This window comes from Pelobates fuscus, chromosome 5 (assembly GCF_036172605.1).
Source record: "Pelobates fuscus isolate aPelFus1 chromosome 5, aPelFus1.pri, whole genome shotgun sequence".
NCBI lineage: Eukaryota > Metazoa > Chordata > Amphibia > Anura > Pelobatidae > Pelobates > Pelobates fuscus.
Window position 1 is genome coordinate 276,802,918 of NC_086321.1, and position 21,638 is coordinate 276,824,555.

At 44.2% G+C, this 21,638-nt stretch overlaps 1 protein-coding gene across 1 annotated transcript in view; it reads right to left on the bottom strand.

The window, feature by feature from the left end:
- The window catches only part of GNE (glucosamine (UDP-N-acetyl)-2-epimerase/N-acetylmannosamine kinase), a 45,849-nt gene extending 24,415 nt beyond the window's left edge, over positions 1-21,434 (bottom strand). The window contains exon 1 of the mRNA XM_063457276.1: positions 21,200-21,434. Within this exon, the coding sequence (XP_063313346.1) occupies positions 21,200-21,253 (54 nt within the window). The 5' untranslated portion in view covers positions 21,254-21,434. The remainder of the gene's footprint in view (positions 1-21,199) is intronic.
- Between the last annotated feature and the right edge of the window lie 204 nt (positions 21,435-21,638).

The following is a 21,638-nucleotide window of genomic DNA, read 5'->3' on the forward strand; positions in this document are numbered from 1 at the left end:
AGGAGCTAGCAGCTAACTAATTGAGTAATCAGGGGAACTAATATAATAAAACAGGATCAACAAGTGAGTGGGTGAGGGGAGTGTGGGAGGTAAGAGAGTGTGCAAGAGACCAAAGCTTTAAAAGAGAAGAGATGAAAAGGTGAATAATGATGCCCATTCATTCTCCTCAGACATAAGTCAAGAGGCATGGAAGGAGGAGTGAGGTCTATGTTTATTCCACTTCCCCTCAGATTCAATAATACATACAATGGGCAATATAATATGGTGCTTTTCTCATTAATCTGGACTGCCACTGAATTAGGGACCACTATTAGTAATTAAGTGGATACACTGACTCCACAGAAATGGTACTGCACGTCACCCGTCGTATAAATTCTCTGTGTGTATACTTATGTCATTTATTTTCTATGACTTCCCTTTATATTCAGATTCCCCTTTTCTGTTGGGGTTCTCATCTATCTTCAGATATTGTCTAAGTCAGGCTTCCTCAAATTCCGGCCCTCCAGATGATGCTGAACTACAACTAACATGATTCTATGAATGAAATAGATAGGCTGAGAATCATGGGAGTTGTGGTAAGCAACATCGGGAGGGACGGAGTTTGGGGAAGCCTGGTAAGTTATAAAAATACTGTCATAGAAGTAATCATTTATTAATTCATGAATGAAAGTAATGAAGAACATAAACTGATCAATAAACAGAAACTAGTTATCTATACAACATGCACTAATCCATCAGTTGTTTACAAAGAGATAATAATTTGGGTTTATCCCTATATATGGATACTATCATTGTCATCACAAGTGTAGGTCAATTAGATGTGTCAGCCAACTCCTACATTTAGGCATTTGGTTCCCTTGCTTTTCATTGAGCCACAAACAGTGTCCTGTAGTCAATGTCACCTTAGAGATAAGCTGCTTAGCTGGGTTCTTTTCATAATATACATATATGGTAGGGAGCTAGCCCTGTGGGTATTCTTGGCTACTGGTACTTGGAAAGCAAGACCCATTCTGGATTCCTCTCTTTGGTTAGTCAGTGCTTGGTAAAATAAAGAGATCTGTTAGTGACATCAGAAGAGACTGTATTTATCGTCACTTGGTTTACTTCACTTGAATCCTTAATTTCAACCATTGCAGTTGAACAATGAAGCTAATGTTCAGTTGTTATGATTATCACTAAATGAACCATTTTAAGTAATCCTTGCGACACTAATTTGTACTACAAACGCTTTAAATCCACCTTATCACCTCACCTAGAAGAAACGTATAATGCAATCATAAAAACAGGCCACATACCATCTGAAATGTTAAAGCCCCACATAGCCACACTTCCCAAACCAGGAAAACCACCCAACAAACCACAAAACCTAAGACCCATCTCCCTATTAAACACAGACACAAAACTCCTAGCGAAAATATATGCAAACAGACTCTCCACCATTATTCCCTCAGTGATCCACAGAGACCAAGTAGGATTCGTAAAGGGAAGGCAGGGATCGGATGGAACAAGGAAATTGTTGAATCTAATGTCAAAAGTGCGAATCTCGGGAAGACCCAGTGTGTTTATTTCACTAGATGCTGAAAAAGCATTTGATATGGTGCACTGGGGATTCCTTGAGTCGGTGCTAAGAAAACTCCATTTCCCACCAAATTTCATGTCACATACATACGGGGAAATACAGAAGTCAATGAATAAAAATAGGTAACACAGAACATAAACTTACAATGTTTGCGGATGACATCATGCTATCCATTGAATCCCCAAACACGACACTCCCACACCTACACAACATACTTACCAAATACAGTGCATGCTCATACTACAAACTCAACATCACGAAAACACAAGCGATGGGTATACACATACCGCCACAACCCTTACAAGACCTGAAATCAACCTGAAATCAACCTGAAATCAAGCTATGCATATGAATGGCGCAAGGACCATCTAACATTCCTAGGTGTAGCCTTCACGTCGACTTCACATGCTCTGATGCCAACCAACTACATCAAACTTAATAAATTAAAGAGCCAAATTGCAGGGTGGAAGGGCAAGTATGTCTCCTGGCTAGGTCGCATAGCGGGCAGGGGCGGACTGACCGGTCGGGCACTTCGGACATGGTCCGAGGGCCCGGCCGGGAGGGGGGCCCGCCATCAGGGGGCCCGGCGGCACACTCTGAGGGGGCCGGCCGCCCCTTTAAATGCTGCAGCCGCCTAAGCGCTCTCTTAAGAGCCTCAGGCGGCTGCAGCTTCTCACCTCCCCTCCCCTGTAGCGTGGCCGAGCTGCTTTCCGGTCCGCGGTGCCCAGCCGGAGTGATAGGAAGGTGCACACTGAGTGTGCACCTTCCTGTCAGTCCGGCCGGGTACAGGAAACAGAAACTCCTGTTCCGCGCAGAGTTTCTGTTTCCTGTAATGGCCGGACTGAAAGGAAGTGCACACTGAGCGTGCACCTTCCCATCACTCCGGCCGGGCACCGCGGACCGGAGAGCAGCTCGGCCACGCTACAGGGGAGGGGGTAAGAAGAGAGGGGGGGGGGGGTAAGAAGAGAGAGGGAGGGAGGGAGGGGGGGTAAGAAGAGAGGGGGGTAAGAAGGGAGGGGGTAAGAAGAGAGAGGGAGGGAGGGGGGTAAGAAGAGAGAGGGGGTAAGAAGAGAGAGGGAGGGGGTAAGAAGAGAGAGGGGGATAAGAAGAGAGAGGGAGGGGGTAAGAAGAGAGAGAGGGGGGTAAGAAGAGAGAGGGGGGGTAAGAAGAGAGAGGGGGTAAGAAGAGAGAGGGGGGTAAGAAGAGAGAGGGAGGGGTAAGAAGAGAGAGGGGGGTAAGAAGAGAGAGGGAGGGGGGTAAGAAGAGAGGAAGGGGGTAAGAAGAGAGAGGGAGGGGGGTAAGAAGAGAGAGGGAGGGGGATTACAAAGAGATATTGGGGGTAAGAAGAGAGGAGGGGGGAGTAAGAAGAGAGAGAGGGGGGTAAGAAGAGAGAGAGAGGGGGGTAAGAAGAGAGAGGGAGGGGTAAGAAGAGAGAGGGGGGTAAGAAGAGAGAGGGAGGGGGGTAAGAAGAGAGGAAGGGGGGGTAAGAAGAGAGAGGGAGGGGGGTAAGAAGAGAGAGGGAGGGGGATTAAAAAGAGAGATTGGGGTAAGAAGAGAGGAGGGGGGAGTAAGAAGAGAGGGGGGAGTAAGAAGGGGGTAAGAAGAGGGGGAGGGAGGAGTAAGAAGGGGGGAGTAAGAAGGGGATAAGAAGAGGGGGAGGGGGGTAAAAAGAGGAAGGGGGAGTAAGAAGAGGGGGAGGGTGGAGTAAGAAGAGGGGGGAGGGGGGAGGGGGGTTAGAAGAGGGGGAGGGGGGTTAGAAGAGGGGGGAGTAAGAAGGGGGTAAGAAGAGGGGGAGGGGGGAGTAAGAAGAGGGGGCGGGGGAAGTAAAAAGAGGAAGGGGGGAGTAAGAAGAAGGGGAGAGGGGAGTAAGAAGAGGGGGGAGGGGGGTAAGAAGAGGGGTGAGGGGGTAAGAAGAGGGGGGAGGGGGTAAGAAGAGGGGGGTGTAAGAAGGGGGTAAGAAGAGGGGGAGTGGGGAGTAAGAAGAGGGAGAGTAAAAAGAGGAAGGGGGAGTAAGAAGAGGGGGAGGGGGTAAGAAGAGGGGGAAGGGGAGTAAGAAGAGGGGGAGGGGGTTAAGAAGAGGGGGGAGTAAGAAGAGGTGGGAGTAAGAAGAGGGGAGGGGGGAGTAAGAAGAGGGGGAGAGTAAGTAGGGGGAGTAAGAAGAGGGGGAGGGGGGAGTAAGAAGAGGGGGAGAGTAAGAAGGGGGAGGGGGAAAGAAGAGGGGGAAGGGGGAGTAAGAGGAGGTGGGGAGTAAGAAGAGGGGAGGGGGAATAAGAAGAAGGGGGGAGTAAGAAGAGGGGAGGGGAAGTAAGAAGAAGCGGGGAGTAAGAAGAGGGGAGGGGAAGTAAGAAGAAGGGGGGAGTAAGAGGGGAGGGGGGGAGTAAGAAGAGGGGGAGTAGGTGGAGGGCAATTGCCCCCTCCCCTGTCCGCAGGCACCGTGCGGGCAGCCAGCAGGGGAGGGAGGAAGAGAGGACCCGGGAGCTCAGCCTGCAGCTCCTCTGGGTCCTTCTTGCACGAGCACAGATCGTTGCCGCGGTTACCATGGCAACGTTACGGCTCTTGCGAGAGTAAACTCTAGTCCTGGAGCTACGGGCTAGAGTTCACTCTCAACACTGTGACCACCAGGGATTCCTGGTGGTCGCAGTGGTGAGAGTGAACTCTAGCCCCATAAACACACTGCCCCCACACACACCATACACATTCACACACTGCACCCCACACACACCATACACATTTACACACATTGCCTCACACACACACACACATACACTGCCCACCCATACACACACAGCCCCCTCATACACACATTGCCCCACACACCCTACACATTCACACACTACACCCCCTCACACACACACACACTGAACCTTTCACACACACTGCACCCCTTACACATTGCACCACTGCTCCTATACCCTACTACAGCCTCATATCCCATCAGACCCCAGGTAAGTTGTCAAACTGTTCTTAAACGGTTTGACTACTTACTCTGGGAGGTGGGCCCGGCCCTCCTGGCACCATAACGACTACACAAAGCAGTAGTGGTTATTGTGCATGGATTATTTCTTTAAATAATCTACAAGTGCCCCAGTAGCCAGCAAGCCAGCCAGCCCACAGGCCGGCCAGCCAGCCCACAGGCCGGCCAGCCAGCCCACAGGCTGGCCAGTAGCCAGCCAGCCCACAGGCCACCAGTTAGGCTTACAGCCAGCAAGCCCACAGTCTGCCAACCGCAGCCAGCAAGCCACAGCCTGTCAGCCAGCAAGCCACAGCCAGCAAGCCACAGCCTGCCAGCCGCAGCCAGCAAGCCAACAGCCTGCCAGCCGCAGCCAGCAAGCCACAGCCTGCCAGCCAGCAAGCCACAGCCAGCAAGCCACAGCCTGCCAGCCGCAGCCAGCAAGCCCACAGCCTGCCAGCCGCAGCCAGCAAGCCCACAGCCTGCCGGCAGTAGCCAGCAAGCCCACAGCCTGCCAGCCGCAGCCAGTAAGCCCACAGCCTTCCAGCAAGCCCACAGACTGCCAGCCAGCAACAGTAATTAAGGTAAGAGGTGCCAACTTGGCCTAGGTATCAGTATATGTTGTGTTGCTATATTGTGAATAGGAACCAGAGTGTTGGAGAGACCCCCCTCCAGGCCCCATTAGACTCCATTGTAGTCTCTAATGGGACCTGGAGGAAATTCTTTCTAACATACTCTCTAAAGGACACTGAGATAGCCTCTGCTAGAATGCTACCCCCCTCCATGGCCCATTAGCCCTCAATTGTAGTCTCTACTGGGGCCTGGAGGCGACTGTTTCCAGCAGGGACACTGAGATGGCCTCTGTTAGAAAGACCCCCTTCCAAGCCTATTAGACTCCATTGTAGTCTTTAATAGGGCCTGGAGGGGATTCTTTCTAACATACTCTCTAAAGGACACTGAAATAGCCTCTGCTAGAAAGACCCCCCTCCATTGCCCATTAGCCCTCAATTGTAGTCTCTACTGGGGCCTCGAAGGGATTATTGCACTTTTGTTCCTTGTGTCTAAAGATTGTGTAGGGTGTGGCTGGAGGCGGTGCATGGAGGCGGGACATGGGTGGTGCTTGCTGCGGAGTATGGGTGGGGCCTCTAAGGGGGCCCTTGATTTATTTTGCCCGGGGGCCCTGAGGGTTCTCAGTCTGCCCCTGATAGCGGCTACGAAAATTATACTCCTACCTAAGCTCCAGTACTTGTTCCGTACCCTCCACATAAACCTCCCCAAAATGTTCTTACGTGACACAAAAGCCATGCTCAATGCATTCATATGGAATAACAAAAAAACGAGGGTGGCGGCATTCACACTATATAAAACTTTCAAGAAAGGGGGTTCAGGGACACCACACCTTGACACGTACTACTCAGCTTCGATCCTTAGTTCCCTTATGGCATTTCATCAAGAGCCACAACCAGAATGGCTCAAAATAGAGGCTGCATACACAGAAGGCAACGATTTAACTGCAGTGATCTGGATACCACGACACATTAGATCCAAATACAAAGAAATGCTGCCAACCACCAGGCTAACTTTGTCCATATGGGAAACAAATAGAACCAAATCATGGCCTTCACCCCACCCGTCACCAGCTACGAAGCTTCAAGCCCTCACAACACTCATACCCCAATTCAATGCCAAAGAATGGGCCAAGTCTGGCAACACATCCCTACACCAGATAGTAGATAACAACAAACTGATCCCATTTGCACACCTGCAGACTAAACATAAAGTACCACAAACCCTGAACTTCATGTACATACAAATAGTCATGGTTCCGCAAACACTATCCCCCGAACACCACACTCAGGCAAGACTGGCAATTATCACCTCTTGAGCAACTATGTCAGGGCCGGATTAAGAGCCCAGTGGGCCTGGTGCTGATAATTATGATGGGCCTATTTACAGAATCTTATCGACCAAAAACACTAAAACGGTCATACCTCCCAAGCGTCATGTATCTGATGGAGATGGTGTTGGAGGGAAACTCATAGGATGCAGCTATAAGAAAACACATACTCTATGCTAATCTCTCTCTAATTTATGCTTTCATCTTTCAAGTAAATCCATACCCCCCAACAGCAGTGTCCAGTGAAGCAGGAAGTCAATGGGCGGGGTAAAAGGGTGGGCCACTGGTGCGAATCACGTCACCAGACCTGCCAAAAGGGGAGAACATGCCCAAAAAGGGGGCATGTCTGTCCAAAGAATTTGAAGGACAGCCTGGCATGAATGCATGTCAGGCTGCCCGCCAATCCTGCAGGCTGGCCAACTAAGGGCATACTATGCTGGCAGCATTCTGAGCTTGACATAAATGCGTCTAATGATGCGCTCACTCCATGCTTTCTAAGGACTGTCCCCTAGCACTCGCTGGTCCACTTGTCTCCTTATCTTCTTACTAGCAGGCAGAAGTTCCTGGTATACAGTCTGAGACAGAGAAAAGATGTATGTAGTGAGTGTAGAAGAAAGGAGGGGACATACCACAATGTTAGAGAGACCAACAGCATTACCTCAATTAATTTTATGGTCAGCCAGTCCACACAGGTTTTGTTCCCATACATCCCTCTTAAGCTTCCAAACTTAAAGGGACACTATAGTCACCAGAACAACTACAGCTTATTGTATTTGTTCTGGTAAGTAGAATCATTCCATTCAGGCCTTTTGCAGTAAACATTGTCTTTTCAGAGAAAATAACTCCACTGGCCACTCCTTAGATGGCTGCTAGAGGTGCTTCCTGGGGCAGTACTGCCTAGTGTGCAGCACTGCCATTCAGTGTCTCCACCCTCTGCATGCAGACACTGAACTTTCCTCATAGAGATGCATTGATTCAATTTATCTTTATGAGGAGATGCTGATTGGCCAGGGCTATGTTGGACTTGTGCTGGCTCTGCCCCTGATCTGCCTAGTTAACAGTCTCAGCCAATCCTATGGGCAAGTATTGTAATTTGCTCAGACCACCACTTCTGATGATGTCAGCAGACAGTCAGTTCAGAGGCAGAGCCAGCAGCTGCAGACTTGAATACAAGTTATATTTTACTATACTTAAGGAGGCAAGAAGGGGCCAGGGTGGTGGTTTTAACATAATAGGGTCAGAAATACATGATTGTGTTCCTGACCCTGTAGTGCTCCTTTAAGCAAGAGTATGTGAAGAGTAGTTAGGGTTGCCACCTTTCTTTTGAAAAAATAACAGCCTTAATCATTTGTATAATACAAGGAGTGACATCAGAGAAAATTCTGTAAAATCACAAACAAACTACTCACAGTTTGATTCTGCTGTATAGATGGATTGCTCCCAATGTCTCCCTGTCTCCCAGTGTCTCAGTCTCGCAAGTCACCCAGTGTCTCAGTGTCCCTATGTATCACAGTGTCAGTGTCCCCATGTCGCCCAGTCCCCTAGTCTCCCAGTGTCTCAGTGCCCCCATTTCTCCCAGTGTCCCAATGTCTCAGTGTGTCCCCATGTCACTAGGATACTGGGGACACAGTGAGACCCGGGGACACTGAGAGACATGGGGACACTGAGAGACCCGGGAACAAAACAGACATGGGGACACTGGGAGACATGGGGACACTGAGACATTTAGGGAAACTGGGAGAAATGGGGACACTGAGACACTAGGGACACAGACACTGAGACATGGGGACACTGAAACATTTGGGGACACTAAGACATATAGGGACACAGAGACATGGGAACACAGACACTGGGAGACTAGGGGACGCTGGCTGGGAGAAAGACACTTGGGGACACTGGGAGACATGGGGACAGTTGTGGACATAGACATGGAGACACTGGGACATATAGGGACACTGGGAGACATGGGGACACTGGGCACACTGAGACACTAGGAACACAGACACTGGGAGACATGGGGACACTGCAACATTTTGGGACACAAAGACACTAGGGACACAGAGACATGGGAACACAGACACTGGGAGACTAGGGGACACTGGCTGGGAGACAGACACTTGGGGACACTGAGAGACATGGGTACACTGAAACATTTGGGGACATTAAGACACTAGGGACACAGAGACATGGGAACACAGACACTGGGAGACTAGGGGACACTGGGAGACTAGGGGACACTGGCTGGGAGACAGACACTTGGGGACACTGAGAGACATGGGTACACTGAAACATTTGGGGACATTAAGACACTAGGGACACAGATACATGGGAACACAGACACTGGGAGACTAGGGGACACTGGGAGACTAGGGGACACTGGCTGGGAGACAGACACTTGGGGACACTGGGAGACATGGGGACAGTTGTGGACATAGACATGGGTACACTGGGACATATAGGGACACATGGGGACACTAGGCACACTGAGAGACATGGGACACAGACACTGGGAGACTTGGGGACACTGAGACACTAGGGACACTGGCTGGGGGACATGGGGACACTGGGAGAATTGGGGACATAGTGTCTCTGTGTCCCAATGTCTCAGTGTCTCCCAATGTCCCTATGTCTCACAGCGTCCCCATGTGTCTCAGCATCCCCATGTGTCCCAGTGTCCCCTAGTGTCTCAGTGTCCCCATGTTTTCCAGTGTCCCCAAGTGTCTGTGTTCCCAGGTCTCCCAGTGTCTGTGTCCCCATATGTCCTAGTGTCTCAGTGTCCCCTAGTGTCTGTGTTCCCTAGTCCCTTAGTGTCCCCATATGTCCCTTAGTGTCCCCTAGTGTCTCAGTGTCCCCATGTGTCCCTACTATCTTTCCCCCCATACCTCACTTACTGTAGAGCTGTTGTCTGGACTCTGTGCTGTGTTGCTGCTCCCTCATGGATCAGTGAGTAGTAGAGAGAGGTAGGGATATGCTGTAACTTCCTATACCTGCCTCTCTCCACACACAGTGACCCCTACTGGCCGGTGCTGGTATTGCAGAGTAATCTCCATTTATTCAGAGAAAAAATACCTGCATTTGTATTGCTGGTATTACTGCATTATTATTTTTCTTGCAATTACCGCAATACTGGCACGGCCAGACAGCCTCAAATACCGTCTGTGCCAGTAAAATACCAGTCAGGTGGCAAACCTAAGAGTAGTGTGTAAAAAAAAAAAAAAAAAAAAAAAAAAAAGTTTTTTTTTTTTTTTTTTTAAATGGGCCTATTCCATGGGCCTGGGCCTGGAGCTGCAGCTCCATCAGCCCCTATGTTAATCCGGCCCTGAACTATGTATACAAAGCAAGCTTCCTGTCAATAAGGTTAGAGTATAACGTCATATTATTAGCATTAATATGGTCGTTCATGAGGGTCAGCCCTTTTTCCATCTCAAGTTGGTATAATAATTGGGCTTTAACTTGGTCTCTAGTAGGGATCTCTGTACTTTTCCAAAGTCTTGCGATTAAGATTTTAGTCGCCATTAAACAATGTATAATACCAATACCCAAATTATTTTTTATTTCTGTACCAAAAAGATGAAGAAGAGCAATTTCAGCTTTATGTTCTAAGCGTAAACCACCAATCCTATATATCAGATCAAAAGTAATATTTCAGTGTACCCATGTCTCTCAGTGTCCCCTAGTGTCTCAGTGTCCCCATGTGTCCCTACTATCTTTCCCCCCATACCTCACTTACTGTAGAGCTGTTGTCTGGACTCTGTGCTGTGTTGCTGCTCCCTCATGGATCAGTGAGTAGTAGAGAGAGGTAGGGATATGCTGTAACTTCCTATACCTGCCTCTCTCCACACACAGTGACCCCTACTGGCCGGTGCTGGTATTGCAGAGTAATCTCCATTTATTCAGAGAAAAAATACCTGCATTTGTATTGCTGGTATTACCGCATTATTATTTTTCTTGCAATTACCGCAATACTGGCACGGCCAGACAGCCTCAAATACCGTCTGTGCCAGTAAAATACCAGTCAGGTGGCAAACCTAAGAGTAGTGTGTAAAAAAAAAAAAAAAAAAAAAAGTTTTTTTTTTTTTTTTTTAAATGGGCCTATTGCCTATGAGCAATTTCAGCTTTATGTTCTAAGCGTAAACCACCAATCCTATATATCAGATCAAAAGTAATATTCCAAAGGGGCTTAATTCTAGGACAGGCCCACCAGATATGGAGCATAGAGACTCTCCTTAATCCCTACCACATGTATATTTAGACAAATGGAGGTCATTTAGTTGCTCCAATGGCCATTGGAGGGAATGCCCGCCTGCCTACGTCAAGGCAGACCTTCCCTTAGCGGGTCCTAACACTGACCCTTCAGCCTGCTTCCTTGAGCTTCTGGCAAAGATATCTCTAATGAGACAGAGAGGGGTATTTTTTATATACACCCCTATATAATTATTAACCCTTAATAGGGAACACATGGGATGGGCGGCAGCATTGTAACCAGGCTGTGTTATACAAAGTAAATACAAATACAAAAAGAGAAGTTCTGCGCTCACTCCCATTACTACTGGGCCGGCAGCAAGGACTACAATACACATCAGCCCCAATATATAGTAAAAACCAAAGAATGTCCTGGGATTGGCCAGTCAGACTGTCATGTATTCATTCCATAATGATGTGCTTTCTTCGGGTTATCCCTTGCCCTTTCCTGGCAGGATCACCTATTTTGATCATCTCCATAGCATGTCCCTTTAGGCACACCCTCTTTGACATTGGTATGGTTAAACAACTGAATTATACAAATTTCATCTCTCCATTTAGCTTGGCATACCCAAGTATTTGTGTTTTAAAGTATTTGTCATTGTAAATGTACAGCTAATTAAAGTGACACTCCAGACACCAACACAAACTATATGCATTTAATAGCTTCATAAGGACGTAACTGCATTTTGTTGTGTGCTCTGTCCACACTACATCGCTCCTCCCTCATTCTAAAATACTTCCTTATTTATGGCTACCTCTGTATGTGATTCCATTGTTGTATAAATGGATATATATGGTGTGTGAGTAACATGTTTGTTTGTTATATATAGTTGGTCTTGGCAAATCCCAGGCACCAGGTCGCCTGGATTTTTGTCAGCCTGGTTTTTATCAGCTCCCCTAAGGTGGCAAGTGAGCTGTAATCTGGTGTGATGCCGGGAGCCGTCATTATGATGTCACTCCACCCCGGAGGAAGTAGAGCAGGAAATGTAGGATGATTACAGGATCAGATAAGCACCACTAGACCCCAGATAAAGGATCCTCTCCAGCTCTCCCAAAGGTAACGAAGGCTGGGTGGACTTACATTAGAAAAAAAATAAATAATTTGTGAGAGAATGTATGTCTTTCAGTGTGTGTCTATCTGTCAGTGAGTGTGTGTGTCTCTGTCAGTGAGTGTGTCTGTTAAGGTTACCGACCCCTATCCAATTGCATGCTGGTTTCAACTTGGGGGCCCCATCTCCATGGGGGGGATAATCAATTTTGATGATTTCAGCCAATCCAATGCTATCCCGTATAAAATCTTTGGGAGGCTATTGCACATGTGCGGCAAAATAGACATGCATTGAACCAATGCATCACAATGGGGAATGTTCAGTGTCGTTATGCAGAGTGTGAATACCCTGAATGTGCATGGAGCACTAGCCTAGGAGGCACCTCCAGTGGCCGTTTGAATGACGGCCACTAGCAGTGTTACTAGGCAGCAATGTGAACACTGCCTTTTCTCTGAAAATGCAGTGTTTACATTGAAAAGCCTGCAGAACAGGTTATAGATGCCAGAACAGAAATGTTGGCACCCAAGTGATTACAAAGAAATTAATAAAAGCTTGGCGAATTTATCTAAATGAAATCTCCAGAACTGTGATCAACGGCTATGCATACTACTGGGAACAATGAACAACTTCTTGATATGGAGATGACCTGACGCAGATCAATCGATCAATCTTTCTGTCTGTCTGCTAAAGGCAAAAAAAGTCCAGACTTGCTGCAAGGGGATCCTGAATGTTAGTGACATCTTTAGAAGGATGGACTGAATTCCTCTGTCTGTATTTTAATTAAAAACATTTTTAGTTCTGCATTTTTTGAAACCAAAATTGCAATGAATACATTAACCCCTTAAGACCGCAGCCAAATGTACAAGTTGTGAACCAAAAAAAATGTAAACAAACCACAGATTTTGACTATATGTCTGTTCAACAATAATTTACCTCTTTCATATTAAATGCACCCACACTTATTATATATCATTTTGATCAGGGGAAACAGGGCTTTCATTTAACATCAAATATTTAGGTATGGAACATAACGTAATATGAATAAAATATAAAAAAATGTGAGAAAATATGATTTTTTTAAAATTTTCTTAGTTCTATGTGACATTCTAACTGTGAATGTCATAATACTGTTTGCTTTTACTGCAATAAAATACACATATTTGTATTCAGCGATGTCTCACGTGTAAAACAGTACCCCCTATGTACAGGTTTTATGGTGTTTTGGGAAGTTACAGGGTCAAATATAGCATGTTACACTTTTCAGTTTTTTCACATTGAAATTTGCCAGTTTGGTTACGTTGCCTTTGAGACTGTATGGTAGCCCAGGAATGAAAATTACCCCCATGATGGCATACCATTTGCAAAAGTAGACAACCCAAGGTATTGCAAATGGGGTATGTCCAGTCTTTTTTAGTAGCCACTTGGTCACAAACACTAGCCAAAGTTAACGTTAATATTTGTTTGTGTGTGAAAAATGCAAAAAACTAATTTGAAAGCCAATTTTGGCCAGTGTTTGTGACTAAGTGGCTACTAAAAAAGACTGAATATACCCCATTTGCAATACCTTGGGTTGTCTACTTTTGCAAATGGTATGCCATCATGGGGGTAATTTTCATTCCTGGGCTACCATACAGTCTCAAAGGCAACGTAACCAATCTGGCGAATTTCATTATGAAAAAACTGAAACGCAAGCCTTATATTTGACTCTGTAACTTTTGAAAACACCATAAAACCTGTACATGAGGGGTACTGTTATACTCAGGAGACTTTGCTGAACACAAATATTTGTGTTTCAAAACAGTAAAAAGTATGACAGCAAAAATATCGTCAGTGTAAGTGCCGTTTGTGTGCGAAAAATGCAATAAATTTCACTTTCCCTGACGATATCATTGTTGTAATAAATTTTACGGTTTTGAAACACAAATATTTGTATTCAGCGATGTCTCCCGAGTAAAACAGTACCCCCCATGTACAGGTTTTATAGTGTCTTGGAAAGTTATAGGGTTAAATATAGTGCTAGCAAATTAAATTCCCTATACTTTCGGCCTGGGTTGTTAGGCAGGTCCTGCAAATTGTAATTAATAAAAGGACCTAATTATGTAAAATTATTACTTAAATATATATGTACAATTATTATATATACACGTGTGTGTATATATATATGTATATATATGTATATAATTTTTTTACTATTATTTTTTATTTATATATAGTTATACATATAGTGATGTATACGTATATACTTGGGTATATACATATATATATTATTTTGTTCTACGTGTATTTTGATATATATATATATATATATATATATATATATTAATATCAAAATACAGTTAGAACGAAATTACACACATATATATTTTTAATTTTTTTTTTACGTATTTACATATTTTTTATTATAATATATATATATATATATATAATTATAATTATGTATATATTTAATCAATATCCTTCTACGTGTATTTTGATATTAATATATATATATATAATTATATATATTATATATATATATATAAATATTAAAATACACTTAGTGTATGTGTAAATGTGTGCGTATATATATATATATATTATATATAGTTCATATATATAATATATATATAAATGATGTAAGTGTATTTTATTTTTAACTTTAATTTTTATTGTTTTTTACTTTAAGGGGTTAATAGGGGAGGAGAGGGGCAGAGACAGTGTCAGCCAGTGATTTTACATCACTGGCTGACACACAGGATCAGTGATCACAGTGACAGGCTGTCACTGTGATCACCTCCTGCAGATCGCGGTAATTGGCCACAGGGGGAGTGCCTGGGTGGCCAGGCATGCCCCCCACCGCGATCTGCAGGGGGATCCTGATTGGAGTTACTATGGGTCAGCCAATAGGCTGACACATAGTAACTCTGATCGCAGTGACAGGCTGTCACTGCGATCAGATCGCAGGGAGAGGCTGTCTCTGCATTCAGATCGCAGAGACAGCCTCTCCCTGCGATCAGACTCTGCAGATCGCGGTCACTGACCGCAGGGGGACTGCCTGGGGGGCCAGGCATGTCCCCCGACCGCGATCTGCACAGTGAAAACGCGGCCGGCTCCATGTGTTAGCCGATTTTAAAATCGGCTGACACATGGTAAATACCGATCGCAGTGACAGCCTGTCACTGCGATCGGAAGCTGCAGACCGCGGTCCCCAGGCACAGGGTGGCTGCCTGGGGGGCCAGGCATGCCCCCCGACCGCGATCTGCAGCGGCCATGTGCCGCCGGCCACGTGGGGCTGAAGACCGCCCAGGACGTACCATGCCGTCCTGCGGCGTTTAGAGCCGCCTAAATAAGGACGGCATGGTACGTCCTGCGGTCTTAAGGGGTTAATCTATGTTACCATTTTCCATTTCACATACACATTTACACACTCATACTCATATTTTAAATTTTATTTTTCTAATTGTTTACTACAGTTATTATGTTATTATTATTATATTATTATTTATATAGCACCAACAAATTCTGCAGTGCTTTACAATGGGTGGACGAACAAACATGTAATTGTAACCAGACAAGTTGGACACACAGGAACAGAGGGGTTGAGGGCCCTGCTCAATGAGCTTACATGCTAGAGGGTGGGGGGTAAAGTGACACAAAAGGTAAGGATAGTATTAAACTAGTGACAGTTGCAAGAGAGGAATCAGTCTGGATCTATTAACAGTTTAATTGATACGCTTTTATGAAGAAGTGGGTTTTTAATGAGACTGGGTGAGCATCTAACGGAGGAGGGAAGTAAGTTCCACAGGAACGGTGCAGCCCTCGAGAAGTCTTGAAGGTGAGCATCAGAGGTGGGAGTACGGACTGAGGGTAGACGTAAGTCTTCAGCAGATCGTAAGGGCCTAGACGGGACATACTTGTTGTCACGGCAAGGGTGCTTAATTTATTATTACACCCTTGGAATATTATCCTTTAATGTAATTTGTGTAGTAAATGGCACAAATTACAGAGATGTTATTGCTGAGGTCAACAGGGTTACATCTTTTGAAGCTGGGACCCCCACAGAAGTCAGTTGACAGTTGGCTCCCAGACTTTGTGTCATCTAGTCCTTGGGAAAGAGGGATTATTATTACGCTGCCTGTGTTTTACCTGCTTTATCCTGACTACCAGCGGGGATACCGTGATTATACTGCTATATAAAAGGCACCCCATTGAAATAATGTTATTTACTAATCCAAGATTTTTAAAGCCGTAACCAATGTTTTGCTGGAAGCTGTGAATTTCCCGATTCTGGATGTTGCCATAGAAGCTACTAAATGTGCATCAGCATTTCTCAGGTTGTTAAAAACATTATTGAATTTATACTGCTACTCCGCTACAGTGAGTAATTAGGACTTCTGTATTTTATCCTTTTTGTTTTTATCTGTTGTTGGTGTAAATAACTTGTTTATCATATATTGTTATATGCAGTGTGACTATTCTTTGTTCATAATAAACATTCATTTATTAAGTTCTGCCTTTGTCTGGTTAAGAATCACGTTACCTAAAGAGACTAGTTAGTATTTTTGTAATTCCTTAAATATTGTACTAAGTAATATTTGGTGGGTTTTATTGTTGATTTACCTGGGGGAGCAAGGCACCCCATTTATAAATTGTCTTGGTGGTGGCAGCGTTAAAATAGTAACAGTTATATTATTATGTTTAAGTGTGGGTGGTGTTAAAAAGGGGGATTTTGTCATTATTTCCGGTCTAGTGAAGACAAATAGTGTACTTTAACCCTTTCACCACCACAACTACGTCACGCACACTCTTGGACTAGGGTGCGTTCGTGCCACTTGTGTATTAGGGAGAATAGATAGGTGGGAGCAGCATTATGTAGGGATTTGAAAGCAAGAAACAGAAGTTTAAAATGAGCCCTATATCTCACAGGAGGGACTGAAGAAGGGTGAGGCATGGGAGGTGCGGGCAGACAGGAAGATGAGCCTCGCCGCCGCATTCATTATGGACTGTAACGGCGCAAGTTGGGAGCACTTAAGACCACTGAGAAGCGGATTACAGTAGTCAAGGAGAGAAAGGATCGTGGAATGGACCAGCACCTTAGTCGCATCTGGCGTTTAGTAGAGTCGGATGTGCGCAATGTTTTTTAAGATTTCAGTTAATCTGAAACAATGTAAGTTGTAACAGGGTGATTATTAGTAGTATAAGCAATAAAAAAATATACTTTGATAGATTAGTGGGAATTATTTCATAATCAAAGCAGTTGTGATGCACCAAACTAGACTAAGGTTTTGTGTAGGATGCCAGGTTCCACTAACACTAACAATGTGACATATGTAATTTTGTTGCAATGAGATTTGAAGATTTTCCTCCACAACAAACAGTTTACGTTGCCTAGGATTGTGCAAGTAAAGTGTACGCCACTTGATCTTTAGTTGATTGAAAACGATTTGTAAAGCCCTTGACATTAACTGAACAAAATCTTCTATTTCCTCCAAACTTATGTCCCTGACTTTTTTAAGTTTACACACTAATTATTAAAGGGGAACATAGCTTATTGCAGTGATTGTGGTGGAATGAGTATTGGGGTGCAGCCCCCCCATTTTTTGCAAAGCTTTTTCGAGTGCTTTGATATTAGACTTGACTCATGCAGCATCCACTGCATTATCCATACATATAAGTCTAACTTTGTATGGTTGTGATAGGCAGTGAACATAGGGCATCTTGTGTTCACAGTTTGTCATTGTCATCCTAGCTTGTATGGATGACATGAAACTTGCACATTATCAAGATGTTTGACTGAGAGCTGTACGTTTTGTGTCAAGAGAGCCATGGCATTTGTATTAAAAAAGGAAAGTCAAAAATGGTGTACAGCACTCAAAAAATGATTGCACCATACTTACTACAATGAGCCATAGTGGTTATTGTGATTGAAGAGTCTGATAACATCCAATTATGAGATTAGTCATTTTCACTAATAGATCAAATTGGATAAGGTGTATGAAACACATTAGACACTGGTTCCTCTACTATGTGTTTTATTTGTGTTTTTAGGTGATGAAGAAATATATTTTCATTTTATTATCAGCGTTAGAGGCTGTTAGTTTTGGTGTTTCCCAGTTGGCCAACGATTAGTATACTGCACTGTGTACAGCACCCAAAGACTCCTTACACCATAATGATTATTGTACGTGGAGAGTTTATTTATTGGCTAAGGGATCACTCATTTTCACTAACATATCCAATCTGTAATGTTTGCCATCCCTGCATTGTAAGCAGAAAATAGAAGAACTTTCATTTGTTTATCCAACACAAGAGCAAGATGATTTACAGGTCTGAAAGGAATATAACAATATTTTCACGTATTCATTTATCTTTAAAGTAACACTCCAAGTTTTAAGCACTGTAACCATTACAGCTTGTGCCCCCCCCCCCCCCCAACCCCCACAAACACACACACATTTTAGAACAGTTTGGCTCTTACCTGGGGTCCACTGGGTGTTGAACCCTATCTCCACAGGTGGTCATTAGATTTGGAGATTTGTTTTGTTACAAAACTATAATTTGTCAGAATTTGGGCCGATTGAGTGATCAAATTCCCAAACTCCACATCGAAATGTGGATACATCGCAACCCAAATGAATCATGCAATGGATGGGCATGTTCATTTTCTTAGCGATTCAGAATTCTGAGTGTTGCTCTTCTCAGAAGTGGTCAGAAGTACTCCTGGCAACATAAACATTACAGGAAGCTGTAATGGTTAGGGAGCTTAGAGTGTTTCTCTAACAATTTCTCACATTTGTAAAGCAGTGCTTTTTGGCTCTATAGGCACCCAGACCACTTCCGCTCAATTAAGTGGTCTGGGTGCCAGGTCCATCTAGGGTTAACCCTGCCTGCTGTGAACATAGCAGTTTCAGAGAAACTGCTATGTTTACATTAGGGTTAATCCAGCCTCTAGTGGCTGTCTCACTGACAGCCGCTAGAGGCGCTTCCCCGCTTCTCACTGTGAAAATCACAGTGAGAAGACACTGGATGTCCATAGGAAAGCATTGAGAAATGCTTTTCTATGGACTGACTGAATGCGCGTGTGGCTCGTGCCGCACATGCACATTCAGCGGATGATGTCAGAAGAGGGAGGAGAGTCCCCAGTGCCGATGGAGCCCGGTGCTGAAGAAAGGTAAATGTTTAACCCCTTTCTCCCCCTTCAGCCCGGCAGGAGGGGAACCCAGAGGTTGGGGGGGGGGGGGGGGGGGGACCCAAAGACCCTATAGAGCCAGGAAAACGAGTTTGTTTTCCTGGCACTATAATGGTCCTTTAACATCATACATAATACATTCAAATATATTCTTGTGTATGCAAATATTGCACATATGGCTGAAGTTAGACAACATTTTACTTCATATTTGTATAAACATTTGTTTCCATTCCCAGAGTAGTAACATTATAGTAACATCATTCATTATGAGATTATATGTTCCATGATGTAATTGCAGAAAAAAAACACATTTATGACATTACACAGGACAACCAATATAGTGTGGTAGACTGAGGAATATGTAGTCAGTTATGTTTAATTATATATTAAAGAGCAACAGTCCAAGCTGTGTTAACTTATTTTGATTGCATTGGTTTCCCTCGTGATGGCTGTATATTTCATAGTTACATTCATAGTCATAAATACATGTTCACATTCACAGCTGCCAGTCAGTGTGGGAATTCCTATCCCTTTTACAGCAGCATGTTCAATCTCCCTGGCTATAATTAAAGGGACAATCCAGACCCCTAAAGCATTTCAACTTACTGAAGTGCTTTATGTATTAAGAGTGTATCCTCTCTTATTAATTTTATAAAAAATGCAGATTTCAACAGAAACTGATACTTTTAAAAATGAACCTTGTTACACCCCACTGGCGTTTAATAAGACAACCTGTCCAATTACATCCTGGCTTGTTTAGCTCAGTGGAGCTAAACTCAAGAGGCAGTTAATTGCCCGAGCACCTGCCTTCCACTGGAAAGTCTGTGATTGGACAACCACAGAAAGTCCAGTCTGGGTTTGAAGGGGAGGGCTTGCAAAGGCAACAGACAAGAGATCTGCGGGTTTAGCAAGCTGTTTTTTAAACATACTCCCAATGAAAAAATGCATAGTTAAGCACATTCATGTTTTCATGCGGGTTATAAACACTAAACAGTGAAACATTTTTTTTATTTGGACAGCTGAGTGTAAAACATATTCACAATTATGTCATTGCTACCAGCTGCACTTGAGTATACATATCCACCAAGGTATAAAGCAATACTTAGTACCAATGCTTGTCATTTTACTAGCTGGCCATTAGAAAACAAAGACACTTGAACTCCAACCTGTGCCACACAGAAACAGACCCCTCTATGGTGACAATTGTTGACATTTCCTGAAATATCTCTGTGATACCTTACAGATAAACTCCAAAAACAATAGCTTTGTCAGAAACATATCACCCAGGTATATAATGTAATTACTTTCCTGTCAGAGAAGTAAGCTCGGTAATTTTGACATGTAACCCATTTTCTAACAAAGACAGTTTTTCTAAACTGCTTCATTGCTTTATTGCTAGAGACAAAAATCCTGTAACAGTGTTAATTTACCAGAACCCGTCAACTATCACAGAAACACTCCCTATCACAGCACACCACTTATTGGGGTCATTGAACCCATCTCCTGCCCCCGAAACAGACTACTAGTGGTGACAGAATTCCATACATGAGGCATTTAACTCACTGCCTGTCACAGACATCCGTTTACTAATAAAACCAATGCATTCAGTGCCATAGCAGCAGCAGGTTGCTTTTTATTGTAAAAAATACAGAGCCCCTTAAAAAAATACACTTTCCCCGTTCTCTGCCAGGGACATGCTCCTATATTCGTTCTATGGTACGGTACGTCCCCCCCAGAGGAATACATTTAATGTTAACATGTAACTCCTTTGCCTGAGGGAGTCCCTGTGCCTGTGGGGTATGGTTAACATGTTAAATTGTGTTGTAATATTCTACAAACTCCTAATGAAATGTATCACACTACATAAAGAAAATAACCTACCTATTTCATATACAACAGCCCGCTATTTTATTTGAATTTACTGTGCACTTTCCTCCCGTTTTAACATTGTAACATATAACAAATCCAATCCCAGTTCCATTGTGTATGGCTCTGAAAGGCAGTGAAGCTCAGTAACGGAAGGGACAGAGCAGAGCACAATGTCTGTGCCTCCCCAGTTCTTCTGACACAACAGGAAAAGACCGTTTCATATTTAAAATAGCCTTCCTGTTCCACTAACAGCACGTAGTCATGATAGCACATCGCAGAGACGTGGCATGCAGTATACTCACTACTCTCAGCACCATTTATAGTACACATCCATCCAAACCCCCTCCCAACATGCACACTGCATCCCCAATCACACCAGGCCTTCCTAGCAAGAGACACAAAAGATCTGATGACAGCACAGAGGACATCGCTCCTTACTTACATGGGGACCCTTAACAGTGTTATCTCCAGGACGTGGATGCAGATTACTGCTCATGCTGATCAGCTGCCTGGGTGATAGTCTCTGTGTGATCCGCTTCTTGGTTCTTCTAAGATTCCACTTCGAATCCTGCCAGGAGGGCTAGATGATGGAAATGTAGAGTTTTTTTTAATTGTTTGATTGACAACTGCACTCCATTCTTAACCCAAAAGCTCCACCCTCCCCATGCAAATTCAACTGAGAGATGTGGGCTTGAAGGGAAAAAAAATCAGATAGCCTGACATGATCTCTCCTCCTCTATACACTAGCTGGCAGCATTGTCACTGGTGATTCTATTACCTTCATTTTCACTGGTACAGAAAGTAAAACCCGGATTTACTTGCAGGCAAATAATTTATTTGAAAAATAAAGTTCATTTTTTTTACAGAAACAGAACTTCAGC